Source organism: Fulmarus glacialis, unplaced genomic scaffold, assembly GCF_000690835.1.
Source record: "Fulmarus glacialis isolate BGI_N327 unplaced genomic scaffold, ASM69083v1 scaffold2262, whole genome shotgun sequence".
NCBI classification, from domain to species: domain Eukaryota; kingdom Metazoa; phylum Chordata; class Aves; order Procellariiformes; family Procellariidae; genus Fulmarus; species Fulmarus glacialis.
The window spans coordinates 17,346-28,745 of NW_009198218.1; the positions used below are offsets into that span (position 1 = coordinate 17,346).

Genomic DNA, 11,400 nt, shown 5'->3' on the forward strand with positions numbered 1-11,400 from the left:
TAAGGTGTGAAAACCTTTTCGTAGTCTTTGTTATAAACTAGTCATAGTCTTTTGTCATCATTGTGTTACTCAACACAAAATATCAGGTGATATTTTATGCCTATCCAACAATTTCTGCGGGCGGCATTGAATTTTTATGACCCTTCCACTTTTGTTTATCTTTTTTGTAAGACTGTGTCTCCCATACAAAAGCAGAAGGTGTGGATTTAGAAAATTGCCCTTTTGTTTTATTACATTTTACTCTGCTAGTGGGATTTATGTTTGCTGTAAAAGCTTTTTTTTAGATCCATAAGTAAAGCAACATTGTACAATGTAGATCCAACAGGTAATGATTAAAATATGGCACACTTGAAATTTTCTCTATTAAATTATGTTCCTTAGGGAAGAACCCACTATGTAACCATGTATTTTACAACTATTACAGTAAACTACAATATATATTATATACTGTATATGATAAATATGATACTGCAGGGGCAGAGAGAAATATAATAGTTTTTCTTCTGTCCTCAAAAATAAGAGAAAACAAAGACTTATCAGGATAAGAGGCCATTTTTTTTTTCCAGGCAGTAGCATTCAATTTTTTATCACTGCAGTTTGGCAGAGTTGATCTTTTACCCGATGCACAGATCTCAAATTGTCTGTCCAGCACAGGAAAAAACGATATTTAATCTCCTTTCACTTGTGTAACACTGTGGTCATCGCTAAGCTTTTGATAAATTATCTGTGTTATTTGTACAAGAAGGTTTCCTGTGTTAAAGTAGAACAGGGGAGATGCTACCTAGCTGTCTTGAGTAATCTGTTAAAATGTAAATATATTGTCTGTGATTCTGGCATCAGATAAATACCCAGTTCAAATAATAAAGATGCTTGGAGTAGAAAATACTGTCCATGTGAATAGGTTATGCACGTGTGATATTTATATGTCGCTGAATTATTTCAGTGGTTATCACTGGGGACTGGGAAGGTAAATAATTCAGTATTAATGTACTGAGCTGTGTCAGGGATAGCATGTACCTGTTCATGCGCTCCTGTCGTGGTTTAACCTGGGCAGCCAAATACCACGCAGCTGCTCACTCACTTCCCCCCCTCCCCCCCCAGTGGGACGGGGAGAGAATCGGAAGGGTAAGAGTGCGAATAACTCGTGAGTTGAGATAAAGACAGTTTAATAAAACAGAAAAGGAAGAATAATAAGGATAATGATAAAATATACAAAATCAGTGATGCACAATGCAATTGCTCACCACCCGCGCTGACCGATAACCAGGTAACAATCGGTACTTCCTGGGTCACGCCTACCATTCATATACCGAGCATGACGTCACATGGTATGGAATACCCCATTAGCCGGCTGAGCTGGCTGTCCTGATTATGTTCCCTCCCATCTTGTGTACCTAGCTCAGTCAGTAGGCATGGGAGCTGTCCTTGGACTAGGAGGGTACTTGGCAACAATTGAAAACATCAGTGTGTTATCAACATTCTCCTCATACTAAATCCAAAACACAGCACTAGCAAGAAATTTAACCCTATCGCAGCCGAAACCAGGACAGCTCCCCTGTAGGTGTCCTTGTCTGGTCAGTTTTGCAGATGGCAGCTCTCGGACCGTAACTCCTGATCTATGGTTTGGAGGTACATCCGTGTGCTTAGGGGAGTTGCTGCTTAGCGCAATGGTTCTAATCTTCCTGTTAACTTCTCCTCTAATGGGACAGCACATACTATGTGAATGCAAATACTAGGATGGGACTTCTAACTGTGGCTGGTGCAGATTGTCTGCAAGCGTGATCTATTTCTATCTATATCAAATTTATGCTGTTTTCTAGAAACATATCATAGAATCATAGAATATCTGGAGCTGGAAGGGACCATAAGGATCATCAAATCCAACTTGTCTTTAGGAGAACAGATTAGTTAAGTGGATAAGAATATTTGTTCAGAAAGTGGAGGATTTCATTTAGGAAAATAATAGCAAATATCTTCTTGGTTTTTTTTTTTAGTAATAATTAAGAGCCACATTTTAGGTTGTTTTTGTTATATTTTGCTCCTTCATGAGTTTCCAGAATTACAGGAAGAATTAACTGTCCAAACGTATTCTACAACTTTATTGATATAAATTTATTTTATTATTAATCATTAGTTTGGTAATACATGATTTGGTATTGGAAGGTACCTCTTCAAAAATCATGCTTTCACACTTTTTTTAATGAAGATTCTTCAGGTGAAGCAAGACATGGACTATCACTTTTCTCTCTCGTCAGTGTGTCTTACATCATCAGAATGTAAAACACAGACTTTCGTTGCTGTTTGTTCTGGCCAATTTTGGCCTTGAAATCTGTGAAATAGAAACTTGAATTAATTATTAAGACAGCTTACAGGTTGACTTTGTATTTTAACATTAGTAGAATAGCTGTCATATTTTATTAGAAAAACCCCATCACAAAAACACTTTGCTAAAAGTCACAAATGAGAGATTAGAGAGTGAAAGGGGTAGTTGGTGTGCAATTGAACAGATTCTTACTCAGGGAGAGGTAGAGTCATAAAAATTACCAATTGTAGTGGATGAAATAAAAATATATCCTCTCTGGAGTGACCAGAGAAAGGCAGTGTGCAACAGAAATGCCTGAACACCTTCAGAAATTTGTTTTTCATTCCCTTTCCTTAAAGTAGCTAGTAGGTTACCTTGACTGCATGTTTGTCTTAGGCAGAAATATTCTGGAAGAAACCAGCAGTCATTTGGAGGGGTAGTATGTTAACAGCCTAACCAAGAAATACACCCTCTCGCTGTTAGTCTGCTTACTGTTATATTAAAAATCCAGCTTAATAACCTCCATCTCAGAGTTCTTGTTAAGCTCTCGAGAACAGTCCGAGGAGATGGCCTGTCCTTCCACAGTCTGTTCTGGTTCATATGGGTTGATGAAATTCTGGTGCACTGGAGCTAAAAAATCGGTCCTCAGATGGCTAGTTGACCTGCTTGGATTACAAAGAGATGGTCTCCAGAGCTTTCTTACTCCGCTGTGTTCTCTTTGTATTCTCCTCTTTATAGCCGTGCTTTTTTCATGTCTTCAGAAGTCAAGTGTAGCGTTCAGAAATTTTCAGCCTTGGAATTCTTCAATTTTGGTGTAATTATTCTGTCTCCATTCCTGAAGATGTGATAAAGAAGTGGAGCATGATGGCACATACAAATGAGTGAAAGATGTTGGGTTGTTTGTTTTTTTTTTTTTAAATGTGAATTCTTCATTTCCTTTTAAACAGCTGTTAAGACAAAGAGGTTTTCCATCTTCGGTAGTTCTCTTCCCACATTATTTTCTACAGATTTTAGAACTGCAATATACCTGTGTAACAAGGCTACAGCTAACGTGTGAGTTGTAGAAACAAGTGGGCAGATTTTAGTCCCGAGAGAATGAATTCTAAAGACAACACAAAAAATTTCTTAATTTTTCAAAAGAAAACACTCATGTACCTGATGACATGAATAGGTCTGACGTTCATCATTGAAACTCAGATGACTGTTGAGGATCCTTGCTAGTTCTATATGGGATAGTGTTTTGTGGAATATGAGCAACAGGAAGCAAATTGTTTTATAGGTACGGAATATGTAGATATAGAACAGCATCAGATGGCTTGAAATTTTTTATATTGTTGCTTGCACTGGATTCCTAGAGGTGTGTGACTTTATAGATTTAATAATCAATTTATCAGTTCATTCAGTTTCCTTCTTTTTCAGGGTTGAGTCATTTGCTATGCAGTTATGATGAACTAAAGAAAAAGGCTTCTATACACTGAATAGTACTAAAAAAGGATGAGCTCATGAACTTTATTTTCATTCCTTAGGGTGGCAGATCAGTCAGAAATGTATGCTGCAGAAGAACGATATGGCAAAAAATATATTGCAAAGAGGAAAATGGAGACAGTTTATTGCTGGTGAAGGTCTCCAGCTTAAACTAACATATCTGTTCCAGTCACTGTACTCTTCAGAAAGCTGTCCGTCTTTCCCAATACACAGCAAATGGAGAATAGGTGTCCTGGTTTTATTACCCAAAGGTATTTTGATGGCTGTGTTCCATATAAGGCAAAGAGAACTAAGTTTCTTCCTTATATCCAGATAGAGGTAAGATTAGACACAGAGAAAAAAGGTTAGTTGAAAATAATTGCACGTTTATAATTATTGAGGATAATATACTAATTATATACTTCTGTTGAAAGGTAAAAATTTTATTTTATATCCAGAATCCTAATTCGAAATAACAAACAGTACATCAGCCTGTATACGACAACAACAAAAATGTCTAATTTTATGTATTTTGTTCTTAAACATCTACCTTACTGTCAGTCAGATAAGTTTCTCAAATTAAGAAGCATAGCTCATTAAAAGAAAATAAACTGGAATGTTTCCGTGCAGCTAGCTTGACATTAATGATGCGCACAAGAGAAAAACACCACCTTACATTTTGTGTGTGCAATTATGAAGAAGGTAGACACTTCCCTGCAGTATTTTGCTTTCACACAGTTGGTCTGTCTTTTCTTTTCCTCATGTTTGGAAGGCTCCTACTTTTATTAAATGCAGAACAGACTCAGTTCCCTTTGCAAGTGAGAATGACTCAAAGACCTCAGTGCTTCACCGGGCATGTTCAGCTTCTGAAGAGGCAGGGTGAAAGCCACTGTATCTAGTTACTGATTTCAGCGGGGCGAAGAAAAAGGGGAAAGTTAAAATGACAACTTGCTATGTATAGTTTGCTGTGTGTATTTCCATGCTATTTGGCACTGCTTTTCCTATGAGATTTGTGAGGTGTTTTCAGAAGCTTTTTCCACGTATACATGAAGCTGCTTATCTGTTACTTTGCTGCTAAAGGGACTTCTGTTGGGTTAGATCTTGTCTGGGGTCTCTGATGAAACTCAGATTTCTTGCCTTTCTTGGGAGCTATGAAGCCAAGGAGACGTGTCTGGTCCCACAGTAAGTGCATTCCTTCAGCCAGTGGCGAAAAGTGCGACAACTGAGGACAATGCCTGATATTTAACTTGTCTTTTGAAGTGTCTTGGTGACTGGGCTTTGTTTTTTCTCATCATTGTCACTCATTGCAATTGTCTTCTAATGTGTTACAGAACAGGAGCAAACGCCTGGAGAAAGTCCATGTTGTACTTGGGAATAAAGCCTGTGATTTGGATTCGCTCATTTCTACTCTGGCCTATGCCTACTTTCTAGACAAGGTAAAGGAAAAAATGGACCGAGTGGTCTTAACTCATTTGTTCCAGGTTGTTACAGACATCTTATTGTTAAGTCAACTAAAACATACTGTAAAAACATTATTCTTGGACAATGATTTTGTTGTAATCAGAGGTGAGGTTTTTTAAATAGAAAAAATCTACATTTCTTTCCATACAAAAATTAATGAATGGGTATTAGGTGGCTTATTCAATAGCAGCAAAAAATCACCCCTGTACATCATGCTTTCTCCTTTCTCCTTCCTAGTTTTCCTGGTGATTCTGTAGGAGGCAAACAGAGACAGAAGAACAAGAAAAAAAGCAAAAGATGTTTTTTAAAAAATGAAGTAAAAGGGGAAAAAACAAACAGAAAATTCTAATCGCTCACTCTATTAAAACATCTTCCTAATAAAAAACAGGTCTTACTTTATGCAACCCTGACAAATGTACGCCTACATTACAGGTCAGTCCTCCTGACGTTCTTTGCTTACCCGTGTTGAACATACCAAGAAGAGATTTTAGCTACTTCACAGAGACAAGATTTATATTGGAGGAGCTGAATATCCCAGAGTCATTCCATATCTTCCGAGATGAAATCAATTTGCACCAGCTGAATGCTGAAGGGAAATTGTCTTTAACACTTGTAAACAGCAACATGCTGACAAGGTATTGCATTGTATGTACAACAAGATGGCTTATGCGGGTTTGAGCTGTTTTAAAAATTATGTTTTACATTTTTTTTGCATTAATATTGGTATAGCTAAGTTAACACAGGCAAAAAAAAAAGGAATTTAAAATATATTTTGTCTCCCATTATGTCCAATAAATGTAACAAACTAAATAGTCATTTTTCCATCACTTTTAATGGAACTCCCTTTTTAAGGATCTTGTGTTTTCACAGCTTAGATTAGATATTTTAGTTTAGTTTGAATAGTCTGGAAGTTTCCTGTGAGCAGTAAATAAGAGATCAGATTTTTTCCCTTCTTCTTTGTTAGCTTTCACTAAAGGCATTAAGACTCTCACATTGATTTGGAGATGGCCAGCACACTTGCATATGTGCTGTTAGGATGGCTGCTAGATCACTGCAGTCCTTACAAACAACAGCATTTTTCTCAAAATGTCCACAGTGCTAGAGGCTCAGAGTTACTCTGTGGAAGACCGTAGTCCATATACCCATCCTTAAGAGGGAATATTTACAAGCCCATAGTGAATCTTTTACAGGGCGCCTCTTTATAGTGGTCTGCCTGTCTTGCCCAGGGTGAAGGATGCTGTTTACTTCCAACTCTCTTTGGAACTTCATTTAAGATAAGAAACATCCTGTTGTGCTATGGCCCCATCTACTCTGAGGGCTTTGTAGATTAGAGTAAAAGAAGGGAAAATCTGAAATTAGAAATATGCATAAATCTCATAGCTATTAATTCTTTAACTGCAGTCAGCTCGGTACATCATCCACTTTTTGAAAGTAAAAATTATCCATAAGATTCGCTTTTTGTTTATTATTGTCCCTTCCTGTGTTTCTTCCTTCTAAAGAATTATAATTAGCGTTTTATATTGTTAAATATAGTTTGGCTTTGTTATTGCTATTATAAGCAGAAACTTGAAGTGTCTAAATGCAAAAAAAAGATCTTTTCTAAGAGCTTTCAGAATATTCAATGGGCAAAATCCCAAATCTCCCCTATATGAAGAGTGATATTTTCAGTGCATGTAGAAATATTTTTTTCAAATTATTAATTTTTAACGATTTTGATAATGGAAATGTAAACATTTAAGTCTTAGTACTTAGTGATGTATCAAGCAATAAAACCACTATGAACACTTTATTAAAAAAATTACAGTTTTAGGACTTCATTGTGACATTCTTTGGCTTTATAACAGACTTCAAGTAGCAATAACGGTAGTGTTATAGTCCAGAATTTAAAAAAAAATTTTGCACTGTTTCACTGGGTTGTCTAAGCAGCTAGAAAGAAAAATATATATAATTTTTAAATTTGCTTGATAGCGAGGATAAAAGTTTGGAATCGGCTGTTGTCAAAGTCATCAATCCAGATGAGCAATGTGACGGCAGCCTGGAGTTACAAGCATCTTCTTCCTCTTTAGTAGTAAAAGAGATTCTTCAAGAGGCACCAGAGTTAATCACTCAGCAACTGGCTTATCTCCTCAGAGGTGAGAGATTACTCTTTATATTAAATACTGAAAGGTTTAATGGAGTGTTTCTGAATCTGCTCATGCAGAACTTTGGTTAACAATCCCTTTAAAGACCACGGGAAGCTTCATAAAAGAAGCAGGGAGTAAAGAGTTTGTTAAAGAGTAACATTATATTGAATATTAAAAATGTGCATTTAAAAATAGGCATGAGAGGTCTTTGCTGTATCACTAGACAAGAATATTAAATGGAGCTGTCGACACACCAGCTGGGTAGCTGGAAAAGCTGTGCAGTTTGTCGATTCCAGGGGCTGTGCAGTGCCGCCAGTTCGACTCTGCCTGCCTGTGGACAACAATATGGATTGGAATCTAATATTTACACGTTAAAGCTTCTCCCGATGGCGGTACCTTTTTATAGAGTGATGCTTTAACGGCATGATGTGAAACTTTTACTGTTCAAAAACGCTGTAACCACATCTTCATTGCGCTCTCCTTTTCTTTTGTATGGTATGCCCAGTAGAGTACAAAGGATGGGGCTTCAACCCTCTGAAGTATTTTCACTTCTGTCTTCATAGTTCGTCGTTTGTATTAGTTTCCTCAGTTTATTTGCTGCAGCAGAACTGGAAATAAAACTGGGGCTGAAAAGAGCTGATTGCTGCTTTTAAGTTATTTACTGAATTTTAGTAGTGTTTAATAAATGTTAAAGGTTTTAGGTTTTAATTGATGTGCAAGTGTTAAATGCCCTTTTAAGAAATTCATGCATGTTCAATGAAGATTATGAAAACTTGCCTACACTTAGATTTCAGAAGCTACTGGAGTCTTGGCTTGTCATTGTACTCATCACTGTGATAACCAATGTGATGAGTGTGTTATGAGAAATTACTAAAGGTAATTTTTTTTTTTTTTAATGTTTCCATAGAAGAAGCTTTAACAGCAACAGAGCATTCAGCCTGCTCTTTTAGTATCTTTCCATGATAATAAGCTCCAGTAAACCTGCCATGAAATATTCTTGTAAGCTCCAAATTTCTGTTGAGTAGCTATCCAGGAATCTAGGCAAATGACCAGGCATAATAATTGATTTTGGAGGCAGAACGAAAAAAGGCTTTTGGGGATCTCTCAGGATACCTGTTTGGTGGTGGAGAGAGTCAGGAGGCAGTGCTCTGAATAATGAACAAGAACATGGTCAAGTACTATACATGGTTGTAAGTGTCTACATGTTTTGGCTCTCTAGTCTGTATCCAAATTAAAATAAAGTGCTTTTACTAGAGAAATATTGGAAGTGTTTGCATTAGAGATAGCACTTCCAGTTTTGGGGGAGATAGTAGCTAAAATTTTTTTAAAGGTTACTAACTTCATTTTAATTGTTGTGTTTGATAGCGCATGTTTGAGGAACTTAGTGGATATAGGAGTCCCTGCATACCTTCATGGTATGAGAAGTGATTGACAAAGCCTAAACAACAAAACACAGCTGCACTTGTGATTTGATGCTTTTTTGTTTCTCCCAGCAATGCAGTTTGTACTTTTAGAAGGCTAAGCAATACCACGAGTTCCTCTTGTGGATCTGTAAAATGGAAGAGGTTTTCGGTACTTAAGAACCTTCCATTGGAAATTCAGAAAAGTCAGTGAATGCCATTACTGTTTTTGATAAGATTAAAAAAAAAATTCCTAGATATAAATATATGTAGATGGCAGATCGAACTACAAGCAGTCTGAAAATAAAAGATCAAATACAACCTACCCAAATCTCGCTTTTGTATTTCTCTGTATATATTACGGCCTTTTGTCGAAGTCCTTGCCCATGAAGTGTAGCTTTCAAAATTCATCTCACCTGTGAGCATAGGAAATAAAGGGACCACATATCATGGTGTGGAAGGAGGGGTGGCTGCTCCACTGAATGCGTGTGTAGAGGCTCGCAGGGTGGCCCCTTTCTCTGGTGGCACTCCATGGGCGTAGAGCCAATGAAAAGGTCCTACTGGCTTTTTCCCACTTTGTTATGTTACTTCCAAGGTAAATCTGTGTGTTGTTAGTATGTATAAATTTTGGGGGAAGTTCAGAACAGAAGGCCAAAGTGGAAGTCAAAGTGCTAAGAATTAGGATTTTATTTTCATAAAATAGCTGAGAGATCCTAACATATGAGTCTCTGAGCTGGGAACTCATCTTTCATTTTCTGGCTTTCCAGTGAGTATTTTGCTAGAAGACTTGTAAGATAATAGAAAATTATCGCATAGTGGCTGTGACAGCGTCATTTGTTGCCTCTTTTTCAAACTTCTTTTTTCTCACAGTTTGTTAGCCATTTTTTTTATTTTAATAACAAAGGCAGATGTTTATAACCTGCCATATTTCAACTTTGAACAAACTTCACCTCCTCTTCTGTGTTAAAAAAAAAAAAGTCGAGAGAAAAGACTTTTCCTGTGAAACTGAGCACTATTGATTTAGGCAGTTTAATATTTAAGGACTTTTTTTCAGCTGAATGCTTTCCTGGTATCTTTGTCTCCCCGTCAGACAAGCTATAAGTTAATTCTACCCTTGGGCTTTGAATAGAGCCTGCTTGGAGAGTCAGAGCGTTGTACAGCCATATTTGCCTTAAGTTAGAGCTTGTGCTGTGCCTGGATTTGTGCCAGAAGCAAACAATTATAGAACCTGCCAGAGTCTTGGGCCTGTATTATTTTATTTCCCCAGAGATGTTTACAAGGGGACTGTTGCCAAACTCAAGATCCATTAAACTGCTGAATCATTACATTTTCTGTTGCAGCCAGCTGGCAAGGATGTGATTCCAAGCACTCACTGTCAGGTACCTTGGGTCAATGCACTCTCAAAAATGCCTCCTTATGTTTATTTGTATAAGGCCTTGAAGGATGCCACAAGGTGCAGACTGCAACATGTAAATAGAGACAGATTTATAGCAAGAGCATCAACAATTTTTTCTTTATGTGAATCTGCTTTTGCTAGTTATGAGCTGCACAGTTGAGGTCTTTTCGTGCCCTGTTGGGGCAGTCTGACTTTCAGTAGAGAAGATTAGTTTGTTATTCTAGCCAACCAGACAAATGTTAAGAAATGCCCTTTTAAGGACTTCGGGAATGATGCCAATTTTTTATTTTGTTCTGTCTTGTACATCGATCAGATGATTCACATGTTCCCTAATTGGTGCATCCTTCATATATATGCCAGAAAGAAAGGAGCATTTTGAACTGCACCAAATGCTGCACTTATTTGGACTGATACTTTTGTTTTTATGCATAGAAACAGTTTTCTCCCCCTCCCCCATTACATTTTATTCCAGCTTTGTGGATTTCCTGTTAATTACAATAAAGACTGCTTGCTTGGGTCCATTTTACAGTTTTGTTGTGTGGGTTTTTTTGAGGGTGGGGTGTGTTGAAGTATACTTTCCATGAGGGACTGTCGTTTTTCCTCTTTTCCCTGTCCTTTTCCCCTTTTCCAGGTCATGGAACAAAACCTCGACAGAAGAAATGCCTATATTTTCATTGTACTGTTTCTCTCAGCCATAAACTTATAATTCAGGAGATGCTTGTGCTGTTCTTAATGTTTTCCCAAAACGACTTCTGCCTTCATTAGATCATGTTTAATATTAATGCACAGCAATTGCTTTTGGCAAAACTAGTGCTCCACTTCCAAACTGCTTTGCAAAAAAGAATAAAATGCACATTTTTTTTAAGAGTCCTAGCCTATTTTCTAGTGACTTCTCCTTGAGAAAAAAATATCTGTAATGTAGTGTGATGTACACAAGAAATAATATTGAATCTTGTATTACCTGTTATATATTTCTTTTTACTGTGCTTGTCAGCAGACAGAGTAGCCTCCATTATGCTTTCAGAAACCCTGGGGGAGTTGCACCAGCACTCAGTAAAATCTGCAGGAGATTTCTGAGCCCATGTATCTCTTTTACAGCAGGTACTTAGAAGAGAGCACATGACTAAATGGACTACTGACCTTTGGCCAAGCAAAAGTACCTTGACTGAACTGTTTTTCTAAACTACCTGGAATCTTAACCCCCACAGGGATGCTGAGGATGCCTGGGAGAGAAGACGTGTGCCTGCCTTTCCT

The 11,400-nt window shown here is 37.4% G+C and overlaps 1 protein-coding gene across 1 annotated transcript in view; it reads left to right on the forward strand.

Moving 5' to 3' along the window:
- Positions 1 to 11,400, forward strand: part of PRUNE (prune exopolyphosphatase) — a gene marked incomplete at its 3' end in the record, with an annotated part of 35,318 nt that overhangs the window by 17,253 nt on the left and 6,665 nt on the right. Inside the window, exons 3-6 of the mRNA XM_009572811.1 lie at positions 4,039 to 4,105; positions 5,098 to 5,202; positions 5,660 to 5,862; positions 7,196 to 7,359. Coding sequence (XP_009571106.1) covers positions 4,039 to 4,105; positions 5,098 to 5,202; positions 5,660 to 5,862; positions 7,196 to 7,359 — 539 coding nt within the window. The remainder of the gene's footprint in view (positions 1 to 4,038; positions 4,106 to 5,097; positions 5,203 to 5,659; positions 5,863 to 7,195; positions 7,360 to 11,400) is intronic.